The sequence below is a fragment of the Lontra canadensis genome, unplaced genomic scaffold (assembly GCF_010015895.1).
Source record: "Lontra canadensis isolate GAN:19392208 unplaced genomic scaffold, GSC_riverotter_1.0 scaffold85, whole genome shotgun sequence".
Taxonomy (NCBI): Eukaryota; Metazoa; Chordata; class Mammalia; order Carnivora; family Mustelidae; genus Lontra; species Lontra canadensis.
The window spans coordinates 2,617,091-2,640,152 of record NW_022631079.1 but is presented as its reverse complement, the minus strand read 5'-3'; the positions used below and the strand labels follow the sequence as shown (position 1 = coordinate 2,640,152).

General features: G+C 42.3%; 1 protein-coding gene across 1 annotated transcript in view; it reads left to right on the top strand.

Annotated features, from left to right (window-relative positions):
• The window catches only part of ASAH2 (N-acylsphingosine amidohydrolase 2), an 87,443-nt gene that overhangs the window by 9,442 nt on the left and 54,939 nt on the right, over nt 1–23,062 (top strand). Inside the window, exons 2-4 of the mRNA XM_032883009.1 lie at nt 14,432–14,563; nt 17,382–17,587; nt 19,005–19,154. Coding sequence (XP_032738900.1) covers nt 14,437–14,563; nt 17,382–17,587; nt 19,005–19,154 — 483 coding nt within the window. The 5' untranslated portion in view covers nt 14,432–14,436. The remainder of the gene's footprint in view (nt 1–14,431; nt 14,564–17,381; nt 17,588–19,004; nt 19,155–23,062) is intronic.

The window sequence follows — 23,062 nt, the reverse complement described above, 5'->3', positions numbered from 1 at the left end:
TTTAGCCATTCTGACTGGTGTGAGGTGGTATCTCATTAAGGTTTTGATTTGTATTTCCCTGGTGCCAAGTGATATTGAACACTTTTTCATGCATCTGTTGGCCATTTAGATGTCTTCTTTGGAGAAGTATATGTTCATGTCTTCTGCCCATTTCTTGATTGGATTATTTGTTCTTTGGGTGCTGAGTTTGATAAGTCCTTTATAGATTTTGGATACTAGCCTTTTATCTGATAAGACGTTTGCAAATATTTTCTTCCATTCTGTCAGTTGTCTTACGGTTTTGTCTGTTGTTTCCTTTGTTGTGCAAAAGCTTTTTATCTTGATGAAATTCCAGTTGTTCATTTTTGCCTTTGTTTCCCTTGCCTTTGGAGATGTGTCTAGCAAGAAGTTGCTGTGGCTGAGGTCAAAGAGGTTGCTGCCAGTGTTCTCCTCTAGGATTTTGTTGGATTTCTGTCTTCCATTTAGGTCTTTCATCCATTTTGAGTCTATTTTTGTATATGATGTAAGGAAATGGTCCAGTTTCATTCTTCTCCATGTTACTGCCCAGTTTTCCCAAAACCATTTGTTGAAGAGACTGTCTTTTTTCCACTGGACATTCTTTCCTGCTTTGTCGAAGATTAGTTGACCATGGAGTTGAGGGTCCATTTCTGAGCTCTCTATTCTGCTGCATTGATCTATGTGTCTGTTTCTGTGCCAGTACCATACTGTCTTGATGATGACAGCTTTGTAAGATTGCTTGAAGTCTGGAATTGTGATGCCACCAACTTTGTTTTTGTTTTTTTTTCAACATTCCTCTGGCTGTTGGGGGTCTTTTCTGGTTCTATACAAATTTTAGGATTATTTGTTTCAGCTCAGTGAAGAAAGTTGATGGTATTTTGGTAATACCATCATTATATGTGTAGACTGCTCTAGGCAGCATAGACATTTTCACAATATGTATTCTTCCAATCCATGAGCGTGGAATATTTTCCATTTCTTTGTGTCATCCTCAACTTCTTTCATGAGTGTTCTATAGTTTTTTGAGTACAGATCCTTTACCTCTTTGGTTAGGTATATTCATAGACATCTTATGGTTTTTGAAGCAACTGTAAAAGAGATTGAATCCTTAATTTCTCTTTCTTCTGTCTTATTGTTAGTGTGTAGAAATGCAACTGATTTCTGTGTATTGACTTTATATCCTGTCATATTGCTAAATTCCTGTATGAGTTCTAGCAGTTTTGGGGTGTAGTCTTTTGGTTTTTCTACAGAGTATCACGTCATCTGTGATGAGTGAGTGTTTCACTTCTTTGCAGATTTAAATCTCTCTTATTTCTTTTGTTGTCTGATTGCTGAGGCTAGGACTTCTAGTACTATGTTGAACAATCGTGATGATAATGGACATCCCTGTCATGTTCCTGACATTAGGGGAAATGATCTCAATTTGTCCCCATTGAGAATGATATTCCTTGTGGGTTTTTTGTATATGGCTTTTATGATATTGAAGTACACTATACTGTGAAGAGTTTTGATCAAGAAAGGACGTTGTACTTCGTCAAATGCTTTTTCTGCATCTATTGAGAGGTTCATGTTGTTCTTGTCCTTTCTTTTATTAATGTATTGTATCACATTGATTGATTTGCAAATGCTGAACCACCCTTGCAGCCCAGGAATAAATCCCACTTGGTCGTGGTGAATAATCCTTTTAATGTATTGTTGGATCCTATTGGCTAGTATCTTGGTGAGACTTTTTTCACCAGGGATTTAGGTCTGTAATTCTCTCTTTTGGTGGGGTATTTGTCTGTTTTGGGATCAAGGTAATGCTGGCCTCATAGGAAGAGTTTGTAAGTTTTCCTTGTTTCAGGAAGGTTCCCTGTTTTCTTGGAACAGCTTCAGAAGAATAGGTATTAATTCTTATTTGAATGTTTGGTAGAATTCCCCTGGGAAGCCATCCGGCCCTGGACTCTTATAAGAATGTATTATGAACAACTATATGCCAACAAATTAGGCAATCTGGAAGAAATGGATGCATTCCTAGAGACGTATAAACTACTAAAACTGAAACAGGAAGAAACAGAAAACCTGAGCAGACTCATAACCAGCAAGGAAATTGAAGCAGTCTTCAAAAATCTCCCAACAAACAAGAGTTCTAGTAGTTTTTTAGTGGAGTTGTTAAGGTTTTCTGTATATAGTATCATATCATCTGCAAATAGTGAAAATTTTTTACTTCCTCCTTTCCAATTTGGGTACTTTTATCTCTTTTTGCTATCTGATTGCTTGACTAGGACATCTAGTACTACGTTGAATCAAAGTGGTAAGAGTGGACATCCTTGTCTTGTTCCTGACCTTAGGGGGAAAGCATTCAGTTTTTTCCTATCAAGGATAATGTTATCTGTGGGTTTTTCATATATGGCCTTTGTTATGTTGAAATATGTTTCCTCTAGACCTACTTTTTTGAGAGTTTTCATCATGAATGGATGCTGAACTTTGTCAAATGCTTTTTCTGCATCTACTTTAATGACCATATGGTTTTAATCCTTTCCCTTATTGATGTGACATATCATGATGATTGTTTTGTGAATATTGAACCACACTTGCATCCTGGAAATACATTCTACTTGATCGTGGTATATGATTTTTAAAAAAAAGTGTGTTGTTGGATTCAGTTATTGCTAATATTTTGTTGAGGATTTTTGGATTTGGGTTCATCAGAGATAATGACCAGTAGTTCTCTTTTTTTGTGTGATGTCTTTATTTGATTTTGGTAACAGGGTAATGTTTGCCTACTAGAATGAATCTGGAAGTTTTCCTTCCTTTTCTATTTTTTGGAATAGTTGAGAAAAATAGGTATTAATCCTTCTTTAAATGTTTGGTAGAATTCACATGTGAATTCTAGTCATGGACTTCTGTTTGTTGGGAGTTTTGTGATTACTGATTGAATTTCATTGCTGATAATTAGTCTGTTCAAATTTTCTATTTCTTCCTGCTTCAATTTTGGTAGATTATATGTTTCTAGGAATTTACCCATTTCTTCTAGGTTGTCCAGTTTGTTGGCATATAATTTTTCATAATCTCATATAATTCTTTGTATTTCTATGGTATTAGTTGTTTATTTTTCCTCTTTCATTTATGATTGTATTTATTTGAGTCCTCTCACTCTCTTTTTTTAATGTGTCTAGCTAGATGTTTATCAATTTTCTTGATCTTTTCAGAGAATCAGTTCCTGGTTTCATCACTCTATTCTATTGATTTTTTATTTTTTTAATTATTATTAAAGATTTTATTTATATATATGACAGAAAATGAGGCAGCAAAAGAGGGAGCGCAAGCGGAGCGAAGGACAAGAGAAGGAGAAGCAGGCTTCCCGCTGAGCAGGGAGCCTGATGCAGGGCTTGGTCCCAGGACCGTGGGATCATGACCTGAGCTGAAGGCAGACGCTTAATGACTGAGCCACCCAGGCACCCCTGTTCTATTGATTTTTTAGTTTTGATATCATTTATTGCTGCTCTAATCTTTATTATTTCCTTCCTTTTGTTAGTTTGGGGTTTTGTTTGTTCTTCTTCTGGCCCCTTTAAGTGTAAGGTTAGGTTCTTGACTTTAGGTTTTTCTTGCTTCTTGAGGTAAGCCTGTTTGTCATATACTTCCCTCTTAGAACAACTTTTGCTGCATCACAAAGGTTTTGGACTGTTGTGTTTTCATTTGCATTTGTTTCCATGTAGTTTTCGATTTCTTCTTTGATTTTTTTGGTCAGCTGATTCATTGTTTAGTAGCATGTCATTTAACCTCCATGTATTTGTGGTCCTTCTGATTTTTTTCTTGTCATTGATTTCTAGTCTTATAAACTGTGGTCAGAAAAGATGTGTGGTATGACTCCCTTATTTTTCAATTTGTTGAGACTTGTTTTGTGGTCTAACATGTGATCTCTTCTGGAGAATGTTCTGTATAAACTTGAAAAGCATGTGTATTCTGGTGCGCCTGGGTGGCTCAGTGGGTTAAGCCTCTGCCTTTGGCTCAGGTCATGATCCCAGGGTCCTGGGATCGAGCCCCACATTGGGTTCTCTGCTCCGCAGGAAGCCTGCTTCCTCCTCTCTCTCTCTACCTGTCTCTCTGACTACCTGTGACCTCTGTCTGTCAAATAAATAAATAAAATCTCAAAAAATAAAAAAAAAAGCATGTGTATTCTGTTGTTTTAACATGGAATGTTCTGAGTGCATCTGTTAAATCCATTTGGTCCAGTGTGTCATTCAAAGTCACTGTTTCTTAGTGGATTTGCTCTTTGGATGATCTGTCCATCAATATAAGTGGGGTATTAAGTTCCCCTAGTATTATTGTATTACTATCAATTATTTCCTTTATGCTTGTTGTTAACTGTTTTATATATTTGGGTACTCCCAGCTTGGGCATACCTATTTATAATTATTATAGCTTCTTGTTGGAATGTCCCTTTATGACTGTATAGTGCCCCTCTTTGTCTCTTCTTACAGTCTTTGTTTTACAGTCTGTTTTGTCTGATATAAGTATTGCTACTTCTACTTTCTTTTGATAACTCTTTGCAAGATAAATGTTTCTCTATCCACTCACTTTCAATCTGCAGGTGTCTTTAGGTCTGAAATAACTCTCTTGTAGATAGCATATATATGGGGTCTAGTTTATTTATTTATTTATTTATTTTTTTTTTTTATTTTTTTACCCATTTTGTCACCTTTGTCTTTTGGAGAGTTTAGTCCATTTATAGTCAAGTAATTATTGATAGATATGTATTTATTGCCATTTTGTTACTTCTTTGTGGTTGTTTATGTCATTTTTCTCTGGTCTTTCCTTCTCTTCCTTTCTTTCATGGTTTGCTGGTGTTCTTTAATGATATACTTTGGTTTCTTTCTCTTTATTCTTTGCATATTTATGATTTTGCATTTTGATTTGTGGTTACCATTAAATTTGTATATAGCTTCTGCATATAGATAGCAGTCTATATTAAGTTGATGGTCATTTAAATTTGAACCCATTCTTTACTCCTGTCCTCCCCATGTTTTAGGTTTGTGCTGTCATATTTTACGTCCTTTTATTTTATGAATCCCTTGTCTGATTTTTATAGGAATACTTATTTTTGCTGCTTTTGTGTTTTTTACTTTTCATACTCTCACTTATGTTCTTTTCTTTCCACTCACAGTGTTCCCTGTAATATTTCTTATAGGGTTGCTTTAGTGATCATGAACTCCTTTAATTTTTGTTTGTCTGAGAAAGTTTGTTCCTTTTTTTTGAGAAGCTCTTTATCTCTCCTTCTATTCTAAATGATAGCCTTGCTGAATAGAGTATTTTTGGCTGCACAGTTTTCCTTTTCAGCACTTTGAATATACCATGCCACTCCCTTTTGGCCTGCCAAGTGCTGAAAATCTGCTGATAGCCATGTGGGATTTTCCTTATACGTAACTGCCTTCTTTTCTCTTGCTGCTTTTAACATCCTTTCTTTATCACATTTGCCATTTTGATTACCCTGTCCTGGTGTGGACCTCCTTGGCTTGGTTTTGGTGAGGAGGGTCTGTCTCTGGGCTTCCTGGATCTAGACATTGATTTCCTTCCCTGGATTAAGGAAGTTTTCAGCTATTATTTCTTTAAATTAATTTTCTGCCCCCTTCCTTTCCTCTGTCTTCTTCTTCTGGGATCCATATAATGTGAACAATGTGGTATTTTTTCCATGGTTGCACCATGCTGGGTGGGGGATGCTAAGCCTCTGAGGTTTATGTAGAAGGAATCACATCAACAGATCACCTTGTCCCTGAAATGAAGATAAATGCAACTGCAGCCTGTTTCCCCCCAATCTGCCTTCCTAATCTTGTATGGCAAACAGGTCAAATTTGTCACTTGTATGGCAAGCAGGTCAAATGCAATAAATCCATATCCATGGTTTTGGAAAAAGATAACTCACCAGAGAATAATTTCCAAATACTCTGCAAAGGTTATATAGACCCACAGTGGTTTTCTAGCAGTAGGACAATTGGGGGATTTTTCAATTCTATTCTTATCTACATTTCAAACCCTCTGTATGTTTTGAAAACAGCAAAGACACCCCTTCTTCCCAAGGCTGAGTCTGTCAGACTCTAAAGGGGAGATCATGAGCACAGCCCAAGAGGAATACACCAAGAAAAGAACTGTGCTGTAAGGTTTAACTGCATGGAACCCACCATTCTTGGGCATCCACATTTGGCCTAATTAATATAATAACTCACTCACATCATGTTGTAGGGTTAGCAAAGGACTTTAAAAAAATATTGTCTATGTGAACCTTGCAGCAAAGTAGGTTTTTGTTGGTCTCTATTTTTCTAATAAGAAAATGAAACAGAGGGATTAAGGTCACTGTGAAAAAAGTCTCAATCTTCAGATTCCAAATTCCACTCCTTCCCATCTATTCAATCTTTAGCCTTTGTCTTTTGCTCTTTGTATTGAAGGCAGGACTGAGTAAGTCTGGGGTGAGAAACTCTGCAGCCCTGGGAGAGTGTATCTATTTTTTTCTATGAGAAAACCAGGACAATATTTTTGGGAACAAAAGCTTTGTGAAACCTGCCAGGGAAGGAGAGCCACAGCGTACTACTCTGTGACATACCATCTTCTTCCTGTGTTCTGCCACTATGGTCAGAGCTGTGACCTCCCTCCCAGAAAGAAACTGGGCTCTTCACCGCAGTGAAATACATCCATTAGTCTCATTCTCAAGTTCAATGTATGACAGGTACAGAAGGGGTTTAATATAAAACAGTCTCTCCAACATGGAACAGAAAAGACCTCTTTTCCATTGCTTGAGGTTTGAGGTCGAGATTCAACACAGCCAAGTATAAAGGTGAATCTATAAATAGCATCTGATAATGGGGCTACTTTGAGGTTCAATGGGATTTTTCTTTCCTTTGCAAACCGTATAAGGTGGTAAGGTTCCAGTATGGCAGCGCTGCGTACCTAAAACTAATTTCTTTTCTGACCTAATGAAGAATTCATTGTGTCAGACTGCTCAGCACTTTTTTTTTAAAGATTTTATTTATTTATTTGACAGATAGAGAGATCACAAGTAGACAGAGAGGCAGCCAGAGAGAGAAAGGAGGAAGCAGGCTCCCTGCTGAGCAGAGAGCCCAATGCGGGGCTCGATCCCAGGACCCTGAGATCATGACCTGAGCCGAAGGCAGAGGCTTTAACCCACTGAGCCACCCAGGTGCCCCGTGCTCAGCACTTTTAACTTTGAAAATGTTCCCAGAGGCAGCTTGGCATACAGTGTCCAGCAATTAGAATGCATATGTTCTCCAAAGGGAGGTCCAGTGCTCACTTTCATGAGATTTTTCTTGGGCAGGTTCTCAGAGGTAACAGAATCTATACCAGCTAGCTCAAGAGGAACAGGATTTATTAGGGGATAGAGATAATTTTCCCAATCATTGTGAAGGATCAAAAGAGAGAATTGGGGTTGAACTTCCAGGAAAAACTCTCCTTAAATATAGACCTGAGCTGCTGAGGGAAGGGGTGCTTTGGTAGTGGTCCTAGAATAAGGAAGTGGCTACAGCCTTTAGAAGAAGCCACCATACTGCTTTCTCAGAGCCATGCCGCCACAGTCCCAACCAACAAAGCAGATGTGTGATACAGAGAGTGTCTCTTCCCATGTGGCTCAGTTCTGAATCAAATTCTTACCCTAGTGCATCTGAAAGGCAGAACTGAGGCTGCATCTTGAACTCTAAGCAAGTGAGCATCTGGCGTTGGCATGCCAGCTGGGTTTAGAAAGGGTGTTGAGAGAAGTCCTCTATAAAGCCAATAGTGTTTTAAGCTGCAGCTCTTCCCTCCACTTGCATACTAAAGAGCAAAGCTTATTTCCCATACATCTAGCTTCCTACCTCTCCTTTTATCAATCACTCACTCATTTATCCAACCATACATGTATCTCTCCATCCATCCATCATCCATCCATCCATCCATCCATCCATCCAATTTTTGAACTTTTGGTATTCTTTTTTTTTTTTTTTAAATAATCTGTTTCAGATTCTTTAAAATCTGTGTCTAAAAGATAAGGACTGTTTAAAAGCTCTGACTACAATACCGTTAGCATGCTAACATTTTTAACAATAACCCCTTAAGATCATCAAGTATCTAGTCAGTGTTCAAATTTTCACAGTTATCTCCTAATTTTCAATACCAGTTTGTTTGAATCAGATTCTAAATAATGAGGGTCTCACAGCATGAATTGATGGGCATATCTCCCAGACTCTTTTAATCTGCAGTTTAGAGTGCTTGAGGAGAACACAACACCCCGAGGCTTGCAATCTTCATTTGTTGTATCTTTGGGTGACTTATGTAAGCATCCGGTCATGATCATCATCTTGTTGCATCACTTCACTAGGGGTTTGCAAAGCATGTAGTTTCTTAGTTTTTCATTCTTTCCTCATTTATTGGCTGGACTATTTCAAGTGTATGAAACTCTCCCCCATCAATAATTTGGCTTCCAAGGTAAATTGACATAGGAAAAGTAGAATACATTCTTGATCTCCCCCCTTTTTTCTTATCAGTTTTCAGAAAAGCAAAATAGAATTCATTAGTTTAAAGATAGCATCTTTTACAGGTAATTGAACTTCCTTTAAGTATTGTTATGATGTCATAGATTTAAGCAAATTTGGTTTGCGTCAATCTACTGCAATTTTTTTTTAAAGATTTTATTTATTTATTTGACAGGCAGAGATTACAAGTAGGCAGAGAGGCAGGCAGGGAGAGAGGAGGAAGCAGGCTCCCCACTGAGCAGAGAGTCCGATGTGGGGCTTGATCCCAGGACCCTGAGACCATGACCTGAGCCAAAGGCAAGGCTTTAACCCACTGAGCCACCCAGGTGCCCCTCTACTGCAACTTTTTAAAAAAACTGATGTCCAAGTTGAGCCGTTTGAGAGGAAACCTCTAATTCTTTTTATACAATTCTAATTTTTGTGATCATCACCTTGGCCTCCTTGATTCCTGGTGTGAAAACATGCTGCAGGTTTCATTCATGTATTTCTTGTCCCAGATCTAGAATCAGCCATTTCCTCAAGGATCTCCTGTCCCTTTTAGCAAGAAACAGTACTAAGTACATAACATATCTATGAAATAATCTCTTCTCGGCCTTTTGGCTAAGATCAAGTGTGGATGCTCTATGAACTAATATATGTTTTTAAGAAGTAATTTATTCCACGGAGTGCCTGGGTAGCTGAGTGAGTTAAAGCCTCTGCCTTCAGCTCAGGTCATGATCCCAGTGTCTCGGCTCAGCGGGGAGCCTGCTTCCCCCTCTCTCTCTGTCTGCCTCTCTGCCTACTTGTAATCACTCTCTCTCTGTCAAATAAATAAATAAAATCTTTAAAAAAAAAAAAGAATTCGGTGAGTGGCAAGAGAACTTGTTGAGAAATCTGGAAACTTGGCTCACATCCTACAGTAAGAATTGCTCAACCACGCTCACTTTGAAGCATCCTTTCCTGTTCTGGAAGCCATGTCACCCTTTTGTGTGTGTTTCCTCATCTGTACAATGGGTAGAGTATGAGCACATGTCCTGGGGTAATGCATAGAGTAGGACAGTCATCCTTATCTTAGCAAACAAGATTTATCTGAGGGCCATTCAGACAGAAATCAAATCTATGTAGACATGAAACAACTGGCAGTGATTTTATCGTCTCCCCACTGCCCCCTGTGGTCCTGGCTACAGGAGCCAGCTGGTTTGAAGTCTACTGCTGGTCCCCTTGGCCCAACATCACTTCTCCACTGGCTTTGCCCCAGTGCTCCACTGGCTTTGCCTCAGTGCTTGACAGTCCCTTGATTCTCACCCCTTGGTATTTAGGGATGGTTCTTCAAATGTTGTCTGGGAAATGATATATGATCTACTAAGCCCTGGTTAAAATGATCTTACTGGACTAGACTGAAGGTCACCTGCTAAGTCTTGGTGAGAATGAGCATGGCAGGGTTCCTTTTCTTGGGGCAGAAAGTGGTGGAGAGGTATGGAGGGGACAGTGGGGGGCTCCATTGTAAGGGAGAAGGGCGGGAGATGGAAGTCTGATGACAAGTCACTAGTGGGTGTCTATGGTTTTTATCTGCCTGGATTTCATTCTGGAGAATTACTCTTCTGGTCTTGTTGAGAGGTTTGTTTAAGTATCTCCTCGAGGGAAAGGATATGTCTATGCTCTGAGCTGGGCCAGTCAGATGCTGTCCCTGAATCTTGAGTAGTGAGACATAAAGACCCAAAGACATAAAGACCTAAAGCATTTCCATGGCAGTCACTCCTGCCACCTAGATCTGTCCAGATCTCTGGCCTTCCAGAGCCTAGACCTTCAACTTTTTTTTGCTGCCTTTCAGTGAATTTACTTCTCTCTCTTTTCTCCTCTGCTTAAGTTAGCTGGATTTGGCTTCTGCTCCTTGACACCAAGAATTCTAACATCAATGCATGCAAAACAACAACAACAACAACAACAACAAAAAACCCAACCCAAACTGGTTTAATACCATAATTTAACCTGTTCCCCGCTGTGTCGGAGAGAAGTAGCTAAGCCACATTATTGAATGCACTATTGGGAGGCACTTATAGATCTAATATTTCCAGTGGACTTTGGGGGCTGATCTCTTTTAAGCCTGCAAGGAATAAAGTGCCCTGTGTGTTCTACAAACTTCTTCCTGGACAGCTTGGATTTTGTAGGGAAAAAAGTGGTATATGGAGGGGAGAAGTTTGGCCTATTTCTTCCTCTTTCTGTCTCTTGTGTGCCACTATTTAACGCCATACTATTATACAGTATACATTCTTCAAGAGGAGGTAAAACATTTTATCTCCCCCCTTACAAAAATGCACAAGGCTCTTATAGAAAGTACCAAGACTCAAAAAGATGAAAACAAAACTCATAATCTTACCACCAGATTACTTCTTAACATTTTGCTGTGATTTCTTTCTCTTTCTTTCTTTCTTTCTTTCTTTCTTTCTTTCAAGATTTTATTTATTTATTTGTCAGAGAGAGAGAGTGCAAGAGAGCGAGCACAAGCAGGGAGAACATCAGGCAGAACTAGAAGCAGTCTCTCTGCTAAGCAAGGAGCCTGATGTAGGGACTCAATCCCAGGACCTTGGGATCATGACTGGAGCTGAAGGCAGACGCTTAACTGACTGAGCCACCCAGGTGTCCCTGCTGTGATTTCTTACAGTTCTTATGACCACACACATATAAATAAATTCTACTTTAAAAATTGGATTATAATGTCTTTTAAGCTTAAAGTAACTTAATACAGTAATTTTCTTAGGTCATTAAATTATTTCATGGTTGCACAGCATTCTTGCCCTGTTGTATACTCATTATTCACATTCTTAGTTCATCTAAAATTTTACGTTCTTTTTATGTACAAAAACCTGAGAGTTAAGAATCACTTTTCTTATCTGAAATTGGTGTACGCGTTGTGCACGTAGCTCAGTGTGAGCCAGAGCCCACACTAATGTCCAGTACACATCATCGGTCCCTCTTGGTCACTTGTTGGGTGACCAGTGGGAAATAAAGCAGGTGCTTTTTTCTGGTGACCCAGGCAATAGACCTTGCACGGAACTTGCTGTGCTGGAGAGGCGTGTAAAGGCTGAAATCCATGACCTTCAGTCCAGCAGATCTTCTCTACCTCAGTATCAGTCCATCCCAGGGGAGAGTTTGCTAGAAGGTTCTTGTTATCAACACACTTTAATCTCATCCTGCACCAAGCCCACAATGATATGCTAAAGAGAACTCTACTCTCCTGGGCATGACAGTGAACATTTTTTCTCGGTAGGTTTCAGAACATGCTGAGGAATCTAGGCTGAATGACAGGAAAGGGGGAAGAAACGAGATTCTGGACTGTCACTTGCTTTACTGGGATGCAGGATTTCTTTTGATTGGCTGAATCAGGTAAGAGTACCTGTATGGTCCTGGAGAGGGAGGGAGGGATCTTGAATCATCTCTCTGTCTTAGAGATCCTTATGAAATCCTAAAAGCTTCCCTCCATTTTCTTAGCCTTGGAAACCCATTTTACAAAATTATCACCTTTTACTCTCACAGTCTTGAAAAACTGAGACCTCAGCTTGGTAGAGATGTGGCAAGTGGCTGGCTGTGGTGTCACAGAGCCTCATCACTGAACTTGCAGAATTGTGCCAGAAGAAGTGAGAACCAGTGGGAAGTGTCAAATCTTTTACAACCATTAGCTCAGCTCTCCGTGGCGCATTCTGAAGGCAGACAAGGCATTTGCTTTCACATCTGACTTCAGATGATAGTCATCAGTGGAAAATAAATAGTGCTAAGTGGTTAAAAAAGAGGAGTAATAACATTGGCAGTAATTCTGGCAACAGAGCAGTGAACCCCGTGAAGTACATCATTGAAATCTGAGTTTGAGCCGGACATGCTAATGTTAAATCAAGTGTCTTGTTGACTTGTGTAAAAGGCTGGTGGTGGTCATCAGTTCAACAGAATAAAACTTGCAAAAGAAGAAAGAAAGAAAAAGAACAGTATGATTTTGAACCATGTCTGTTTGTTGCGTAGGCTCCTACCATGAGGTCACATTTATACACACAGTGCGTGTGTGGACGCTCTGGGGTTGGGAATTCCCCCTGTCGGTCAGCCATGTTTAGTTGTTCTATTGGGACAGGACTAGTAAGCTTAGTTGGATCATCAAATTTCAGAGGCATATCTTAGATGGGTCTCCTGACTCCTGGGGGCTGACGGTGGATGCTGGGACCGAGATCAGAACTAATTTGTTTGGCCTTAAACTTGAAATTGTCCCTGATGGTGGTGGTGAGAGTGATCATGGTGGTGATAAATGGATGAGGAAATCCTCCTGCTATCCAAGAAGTTTGGAAAGATGGGCCAGTCTCTTTGATCCCTTCCAGTTCAGCCCTGCCTCTGAAATGTTTGCTGTTAAACCGCTTTTTAAACTCTAGTCCAGCAATTGCAAAATAATCTATCTGCAAAGACCAGGTAGTGGAAAAGATGGAAAAGGTCCGCTGGGAAGAGTCGGTGGTGGGTGGGAGAACGTGCATCCCATCTAAAGGAATAGCAGCAATGGAGTTCTACCAAACTCCTGGCACGTAGGAAGGCTGACTCAGTGCCGTGGATTATCAGAGATTTTGGAAGAAAACTTGAGGGTTTAGATTAGTAAATGTAGACTCTTTTTACAGATGAACTATGAGCTCTTCTATCTTGTCAACTAAATCAAGTTGAAATGAAACATTGGGCCAGGCTAAGCACACTTTCTTGTAGCCAATTTGTAACTCTTGGGGACAGTAACATCTAAGCTGTGTATTACCCCCCTCGGAGGCAAGTCCTGGGACTCTAATTCCATTTCATTGTCCTAGCTTCCTGCAGTACAGGTTAAGAAAATGGGCTCTGAAGTTCCTACCTGTGATTCCAGTAATTCTTTATTGCTTGCTTCATATAAACTCTCTTTGAGGACAGTGAGGAGCAGAGTCTGCTGTTTGGCAACCTAATGATAAATGCAAACATGTTCAACACCTACTGTGTTCTATGGGATGAAAGAATTATTACTTTCATCTCATTTTTATGAGAACTCTCTAAGATGGGGACTAAAATTGTCATCATCATCACATTCCTACTTACAGATGGGCAAACTGAGGCTTGGGGTTGGGAAGGATTTCCCTAAGTCATCCAGTAAGTAGCAGCAATGAGATTTGGACTCTGGAGTCAGAAGGCAGAATCCAATTTTTAACCACCATATTATGCCTTCTCCTGCTACCTTAAGTGGATTTTTAGCTTCTATAGTCTCGCTGAGTGATGACAACTCCTACTCCCCAAATAGCTTAAGGAGTCTGTAAGAACGCTTTCTGCTTTTGTAGAGCACAGGGGCGTAGTCTTTGTCCCCATCCTTTGACAGGGTTTGCAGATGACAGAAGAGGGAGATTTTCTTAATGCCTGGCTTGAGACCGGAAATGCCATTCCCTCTTCCATATTGTTTTCTATTAGGTATTAACTGGAGATTAGCAAATGGAGTTTCAAGGTCAAAATTGTGAGTTTCACTTCCTTATAGACAAAGTAGTCTTTCTTAGGCCATGACCACAGAGGACAGCCCTAACCAAGGGCAATCATCCCTATTGACGGAAGTGCTCCAAACTCAACCTGTTTACAGATAACATCACTACCATAAATGAAAGTGGTATGATGCAGCCAAGGAGTACACATAGATTTTGGCTTAGACGCTAATGCCAATTGATAGGTGGTGGCTTTTAGAATGAGCACTGTGCCAAGAAGTCTTTGGAAACCACATGTGAGTTCACCAAAGAGTGCTGTGATTGATTGGTCTTGTCTGCCCTGCCTCGGGATAGAGAAGCAGTGGCAGGTATGCTGTGCTTGCCATTCCTGGTGTAGTCTATTCGGATGAAGAGCTAAGACATCTAAGGCTTGGGCAGCTCAAAGCATATAGGTTTTAATTTGTGATTCTGTCTTTTTCTGCCTCTTCCATTTCTGCTTTTTCTCAGGAGAGATGGCCAAACGCACCTTCTCCATGCTAGAGACGTTCCTGATCTTCCTCCTCGTGTTGATGACCCTTATCACAGTAGCCCTTCTCAGCCTCCTGTTTATCACCAGTGGGACCATAGAAAATCACAAAGGCAAGTTGTCATGGGCTCTCTTGGATGCTCTTCCTAGCCTGTGGGAAATTTCTTGATTACCGGGGACGCCAAGGCAAAGAACAGTGTCTGCTGATAATGCTGATAACAGGGCAGTTCAATGTGTACTTAAGCAGCCGGGATGGTCGTCTAACCTTTACATTAATTGCCCTTTCTGTATCGATAGCAATTTTTATCAAGCTTACCTTTGTCCACAAATAGCCAGTTGAAAGGCATTATGACATGCGTTTATTCATCTCTCACTTTTCCACTGACCTAAGCCCAGTTCAGAATTCTTCAAGGCCCAGTAATGTGAGCATTTGCCCCAAGCCTTCTCTCTTTCTCTTTGCCTTTTCTCGGGCATCATCTCCTCTTGGGGACAAAAGGAAAATGACAGGCACACTGGATATTAATGAGTCTCTGGAAAGCTTTAGAGAAGGGAGCATTGAACTCAACTTCTTAGGAGGGCCACTCAAGTTCTGTAAACGATGTGGTGTGGGGAGGTGGGTGGGGTGGGTAGTTGTCATGGTGTCACATGGATGCAGATCTCCAGAGTTTTCAAGAGAAGCTGGAATGGATGATTTAGGCTTCTCCTGATGTATTAATGTTGGGAATTAATTTAGTTTTGGAAAACAATGTAGGCTACATTACAGGCAATATTGGGCACCTGAGTGTTTGATGATCCCTACTTCGGTGGTGGGTCATACACTGGTAAACAAGTAGAGAAGAAAGGCGGGGGTTGGACACTTTGACCGAAGTAAAGGGAGAGCTGGCTTTAGACCAAACAGAGAAGGAGCCCAATATTTTTTACCTCAGTTTTCTCTCTTATGGCCTCTTCCTTCCAGTATATTCTCTACCATGACCCTGTGCTTTGAATTTCCTGCAGAGGGACAGAGATCCTCTACTCTAGCAGTGCGCAGACTAGGTGCATGGACTGCTAGAAAGGAAAGCATCCATAGGACTTCCTTAGTTTTAGCTCTTAAACTTGGAGAATCCAGAGGCTAAGATTCACGGGGTGATCAACAATTATGATAACTATTCTCATAGTAGGAGCTGCTGTTTGTTGAGTGGTTGCTTTGTGTCAGGCACTATGGTCAAGAGTCTACTTCCTTTTCCTCCTTAATTCTCATAAAACTTCTATAAAGGTAGGTGCTGGTCTTAGTATCATTTTCCAGATGTAGAACCTGAGACTCTGAGGTCCCAAAGGAATCGTTCTTGGCCATTGGACATGGTTTGCCTTTGGCTGGCACCCCGTTCCTACATGGGTATCAATAAAGAAAAAGATCCTGCCTCCTTCCTTGCGATAACTGATGTCTTGTAGCAGATGGAGGTTTGCGGTTGAGAAAATACGGATTCTAACTTCAGGTCGAATATGGATGAAAGACCATCAGACCCTGAATCAGAGGACCTGGGCTGGGCACCAGCTTCATCTTGTATTGTCCCTGAAATTGTAGTTCCATCACTTCTCTGGGCTTCGGTTTTATTATATGTAAAACTGAAGAGATGAGAGCCCCCCAACTCTAGGATCTCAGGGGAGTTAGCAGCCAGTCTCTTGACTAAGTACTTTCCTAGCACTAATGCCTGTGACAGTGGCATCTGTCGCCTTGGCCACCCTGGCTGTTGTCTGGGGTGGAAACAAACAAGCAAATAACAAGCATAGGTAACATATCTCAGTATATAAGTAGAACCAAAGCTATATGCCGGCAATTAGTCTAAATTTATTGTTCAAAACAACCCTCAGGAGTAGAGTATTATCAACTCTATTTTATAGATGGGAATAATCGGGATAGAACAGGGTAAATGACTTGCTCAGCTAGTAGGTGGTAGAATTAGTTTTCAAACCCAGGCTATTTGGTTCTGGTACTTGCTCATGTAGTCTCTGTGCCATTCTGCCTCCCTTGATACTGTGTGTGTGTGTGTGTGTGTGTGTGTGTGTGTGTGTTTGTGTGGTCATATAGGACATGTATGTGTACATGCACATACACAGATGGTGATATGAGTAAAATAAGGTAGCACTATGCCAAGCAGACAGTGGTCTAGTGGGCATTCCAAATAAAAGACTTGAGAACGGAGAAGAGGGGGCAGCGTAGAGATAGTGAGGGTGACATCCCTGAACACAAGGGTTGGGCTGCCTCAGAGTGTGACGGAAACAAACCAACTCAGAAGGGAGCTGTGGGGCTTGGTTGGTGGAGCAGAGAGGAGGAAGGTCTCTGGATGGAGAGAAGAGTGGAGACCAGCCCCTGGAGGCTAGGGTTAGCAGGCTGTGCGCCAGAATCCTGGCACCTGGTTTGTTTGGCTGGAGGAGAAGAGCAGGGTGAGTGAGTGCAGAGCCGTGCGTTTGACGAGGAATGGCTTGTGATGAGAAGTTGAAGGATGTTTAACGCAGGCTTTGATTATTGGTCAGAAGTATCTCCAGTTCAAGAGAAAGACCCTCCTTAGGATTATTATCCACAACAAGTTCCTGAGATATTCCTTACCATATATTTTAGTTTGTGTTTTTATTTTTTTTAAACATTTTATTTATTCATTTGTGGGAGAGCATGAGTGGGGTGGGGGTAGGGGCTGAGGGAGAGGGAGAAGCAGACTCCCTACTGAGCAGGGAGCCTGATGCGGGGCTCGATCCCAGGACCCTAAGATCATGACCTGAGCCAAAGGCAGAGGATTAACCCACTGAGACACCCAGGCGCCCCTTTACCATATATTTTAAATATAAGAGAATATATAGATTTTTCCTTAGGAACCTCAACCTATGTGTTCTAATTGATGCCAATAAGTAGGTAGCCTGAGACATTATCCCTGAAATATTTTATTCTGCTTTTAGATTCAGGTCTCCCGTCCACCCAGAGCTCCCCGGCCACCATAGGCTCCACAGCCATTCAAGAACCAGCACACACCGATGGCACTACGACCACACAGGCCCCTCCTGTGGTTAGCACTCCAGAGCCTCCTCTCTTCCAGAACTTCAGTGGCTACCATATTGGTGTTGGGCGAGCCGACTGCACGGGACAAGTAGCAGATATCAACTTGGTAGGTCAATCATGGGCTCCTCAGGGAGAATGAAATGGGTAATGATATTCCTCGCATCCTACACTTATTCCAGATAATTTCATCATCATCATCATCATCTTCTTCTTCTCACTTTTTCATTGACATCACTGCCGTCTAACACTACGAATATTGTACTATAACGAGGGGCCATGTGTTCAATGGCATCTCCTTTGTAAGGTCGACTGGCCGTTTTTTTATGAATGGCAGGGGCAGGGCTGGCAAACTCACATACCACGGGGCACCACCGATGACAGAATCAGGCCAGTGTAAGCGGATAAGTGTCTAGTGAATCCTCAGTTTGGGGGGCAGTGAGGAGTGGGGGGTACAGCTGGAAAGTGCATGGCTTTAGCAATTGTTGCCATGTATGGCTGCCCTATCTTAAAGGTTTTTCAAGAGAAGCTGGTCACCTCTGGATCAGAGACTGAGGATCTAAACCTCTCAGTTGGGAAATAAAGGCAACTCTAGTTCAAACTGGAAACCTATTGTGGGCCAGCACTGCGTAAGCCAAGGAGAAGGCTTCTGTGGGTCCGGTGTGGCCTTTTGGCTGCTGGACTGCAACTTCCTGATTGTGACGATGAGTGTATTCATTCATAGCTTCCGTAGGAAGACAGAACATGGTGTTGTTTGATGAGATTTTTTCTCATTCCTACCAAATAATCTTTAGATTCTAGGAGTTGTTTCCCATTGTCTGTTCTGAGAAATAGCTCTGGAATGAGAGCCCGAAGTGCCACTACTCCTGTGAGGGGTAAAGAAAGCAGTAGAGGAAGCATGCTGAAGACTTCATGGGTGGGCTTTAGGACGTGGTGAGAAGGGGGATTTGCAATGGGTACATTTGGACTGACTTAACTGAGGGATGGCCAACAAGGTAAAAGCCAGCATGAGGTGCCCTCAATGAAGACTATTTAATCACAAGGAAACCATTTTCTTAAGAAAAAGGAAGAAAGAACATCACACACCAAACAAACAAAAGGAAGGGAACCTTCAGTCTTCAGGACATTCTGGGAATGTGGGATGATGGTAGGGGAACTACTTCCTTCCTTCCGTAGTATCTCCTCCCGTAGGCAGGAGAAAAGAATTGAAAACCCTGGAAGGTTGCTGACATGGTAACAGAATTCCAGAGCCAAGCCAACCCCTTCCTTGCCCATAGGCCTGTGAATGTCTCCTGCCAAACTGATGGTTACTTTGCATTTTTCCACACAGAAGAGTAAAGTCTCTCTTATGATGTTGGCTTTATTCTTGAAAACACATATTATTATCCCAGGTGGAATCACGGTGTCCCGTCCACTGTGTTGTACTTCACCTTTCCTAAGTGGTCTCGTCCTGTGTGGTTTGTACCCGGCTCTGGTGGCGGGGGAGTGAGGCAGAACAGCTCTGACTTCTCTCTCCTCCTCTCTAGATGGGCTACAGTAAGACTGGCCAGAACGCACGCGGCATCCTCACCAGGCTGTACAGTCGAGCTTTCGTCATCGCAGAGCCCGATAGGTTAAATCGAATGGTGTTTGTCAGCGTTGACATAGGCATGGTATCCCAACGCCTCAGGCTGGAGGTAAGTGGCTGAGGTGATGATGAAAGGACATGTTTAAAACAAAAGCTCTGAGTGTATCTGACAGGAGCTAAGCCTTCCTGGCTTCTCATCTGGTGAGTTTCTACTCTGTAGAAGCCTTCGGACAATCAGCCTGTGAACAATTCTGGTCTCAGTCACCTTGGTCAAACTTGCAAACTTGATGATGATGGCTCATCATCGCTGTTACTGTGTTTTGCAAGCTTATTATGTTTGAGGCAACCTTCACATCCATTCTCTTATTTAACCCTCCTCGTTAGAAGTCAGAGAGCTCCGACTCTGACTTAGTAATCCTTCCCTCAAGTTTTTAGACAATTGAGATGCAAGAGGCCAGATGAGAAGTGAGATTGGCCATAATGGCTGGAGTTGGGTGAGAGGGAGATGGAGGTCTCATTATGCGATTCCGATGATTTTTGTACATGTTTTAAAATTTCCGTAATAAAATGTAAAAAGAATACAATGTTAGCTTTCTTACTCTTTAAGCTCTATTGTATGCAATGGTGGGCTCTTTTGTGATTTTCCCAGAATTGAGACTGTATTACCCCCTCTGTGGGGAAGGCTGGGTTTAGCAGAAGGTGCCTGTGGGTTCTGGGCAGGCAGCAGTAAGATGTGCAGAGGGAGAGGGATACATAGGGTGATGGGTACGGCCTTCCAGCTCTGTCTTTCTAAGCCAGGTTCTTGGCCTTGACTCAGTTGTATTGTCTGCATGGGATCAGGTCACAGAAAGAGAATGTGCTCTTTCAATGTCTGCTCCCATATTGATGAAGGTGAGCAAGAAGGGAGTCTGGAGCACCCAGGAAAGTGAGCATTAAATGTCCACTTCAGGGTCATGTTCTGTCAGCCTCTCTTAAACACTGTTCCTCCTGTGTCATGAAGTGGCCAGTGACAAGGATGACAAGGGGGGCCTCAGAGCGTTTCTCCAATGTCACTTCCCCCATCTCTTGACACCCAAGGATCAGGGGATCACATGTTCTCCCCACTCCTACATTTACAAGAAAACTATGAGATGGGTTTTTGTTATCCCCACTTTATGGATAAAATAATGGAGTCTTAGAAGAGGCAAGGAACTTTCCCAAATTCACACAGTTAGTGAATGGTAGAGCTGGGTTCTGAACACACGTATGCCTGATACCAGAGCCATCGTTCTTAAAAGTGACATTATTCTATTATCGTGGAGGAAAAAATGCATTGGCCACCTGCTTTTTGCACGTTACTTTGCTGGTCACTTAGGGGGCACATAACCTGAGTCGTAATCCACATTTCCTACAAGTTCCCTACCCAGTTGTGGAGAGAAGGAAGGGCCGTAATAGAAAACACACTCTCTGTAACTCACTGGAGTAACGTACGGCAGTGCGTTCGTTATCTATTACCGAGTAACAAATAGTCCCAGAATACAATGGCTTAAAACGATAGACGTCATCGCACATTCTCTTGGTCAGGAAATCAGGGCTGGCTTAGATGTGTGGTTCTGGCTTAGGGTGCCTTGGAATCAAGGTGTTGACAAAGGCTGCAGTCATTGGAAGCCTTGACTAATCCACCTCTAAGATGATTCCCTTGCATGGCTGCTGGCCAAAAGCCTCTATTCCCCACTTTCTGTATCGTCGCAGCCCAGAGCAGCTACTCTCCCCAGAGTCACTACCTCAGGGGGGAAGCCACAGTGCTCCTCCTAACCTGGGTCAGAAGTTGCACTTCTAGCCCATTCTGTCCATTGGAAGTGAGTCACCAAGTCACACCGAGGGAGGGGAAAGAAAGCAAATCGTCCCCTCCAAAAGGGAGGGCTAGCAAGGGACTTGTGGACACATAGTGGTTTAAAACCACCACAAGGGGGGGCACCTGGGGTGGCTCAGTGGCCTCTGCCTTCAGCTCGGATCATGATCTCCGGGTCCTGGGATCGAGCCCTACATGGGGCTCTCTGCTCAGCAGGGAGCCTGCTTCCTCCTCTCTCTCTCTGCCTGCCTCTGTGCCTACTTGTGATCTCTCTCTGTCAAATAAATAAATAAAACCTTTAAAAAAAAATACACCACAAGGGGACTGGGAAGCAGGGAATAATCTCATGACGGACATGACATGTGGAATGGGCAGGATTTTATTTTATTTCAATTCCAGAATAGTTAACAATATTGTTATATTATTTTCAGGAGTAAAAATACAGTGCTTCCACAATTCTGCACATGACTCAGTGTGCACCATAGTGAGCGGGCTGCTCGTGGCCTTGACCTAGGCCACCCCTCCCCCTCTGGAAACCCTCTGTTTGCTCTCTATAGTTAGGCGTCTGTTTTTTGGTTTGTCCTTTTTTTCTCAGTGTTTGTTTGTTTTGCTTCTTCCATTTCACCCATGAATGAACTCATGTGGTACTCCTCTTTCTCTGACTGACTTCTTTCACTGAGCATTATGCCTTCTAGATCTGTCCGTGTTGTTGCTGATGGCAAGATTGCATTTTCTTATGGAATATTTTATATATAATGTAATATATGATGTATATATATGCATCTAATGGTATATTATTCCATATATATAATGGAATATTGTATATATTATATACACATGTATATATGTATACCACATCTTCTTTATCTGAATGGGAAGAATTTTAAATGGCTAACATGGGGAGAGAGAGCTATCAAATGGAGAGACGGTGTGACAACATGGAGACACAGGGAGGAATGTAGACTGTCCTTTGCAGGGACAGGGATTGCTGCCATTAGGACACATGTGGGCACGTAATTGGGAATACACCTGGAATGTATGCTGCTCATAATTGTAGAGGGCCTGGGATGCCAGCTTATTTTGACTCCGGTAAGCTCTGGGGATTCTTTGAAAACTTCTGAGTGGAGGAGTAACGCAAACCCAATTTTGCTCCAGGATGAGGCATCAGGGATGTTTGATGCCAGATTGGGGCAGGAGGTGAGGACACAAATTGGCAGTTCGGTTCCATGAATGCCAAGGCTGTACCGGTGAGGGTCCGCATGGGAAACCGGCTATCATGCTCGGTTGTTTCAAATGCAGGAGATGGAACCCGCAGGAGCTCTCCGGTGCATCGGAAGGCTGAGCGAACTAGAAAGGGAAACTCGGGTGGCAAGAAGGATTTCAACTCTGCCTGGAAATTTCTCCTGTGCCACGTGAGGCTGGCACAAAGGTCTTAAATCAATGGGTGGCAGCGAGACTCCATGGCAGTAGGAGGTCACATTAAATGCTAGTGAGATTCGGGAGTGAATAGAAATAAAAGCTGACACTTGCGTAGTCCCCACCATGAGTCGTGCACTGATTACTTCATATGTATGAATGGGTTTAATTCTCCAAACATCCGAAGGAGGGAGGTGCTATCATTATGTCATTGGATGGATTGGGAAAGCGAGCTGCAGGGGATCGAGTGACCTGTGCATGGGCAGCCAGCTAGGAAGTGGCCGGGCGGGGTGCACCCACGGCCTCTGGGCGTCAGCACCCACACTCATTACCACTACGCTTCCTGCTTTCCCGGAGCTGCGGCCGTGCTTTCCCGGAGCGTCATGACCCCACCGTTTTTCACGGGGAAACGGTGGGGTCATGAGAAGAAACGGGAGACTCAGAGGTGGACTTTTGGGGGTGGTGTCCAAAGGTAGACAGTTGGTTTGCAGAGGCTGTGAAGTCAGCAGTCCACCCAGCATTTGTCCAACTCTTCTGATTTCTACTTCCCCGTGCAGTCTGAGACCCAACCGGGAAGGCCTTGCTACGAACCCACTTCTCTCACCCAGATGAACCCAAGGGCAGGCGTGAAAAATAAATGTAACGAAATAGGTGCTCTTAGGCTGCTTTAGAACATCTGGTTTTAGGCAGCTTCTCAGTCTCAGCTGTAAGGATTGATGAAATTTCCAGCATGGAACGAAGGTTTGGGAAGATCCCTGAGCAGTGAGGCA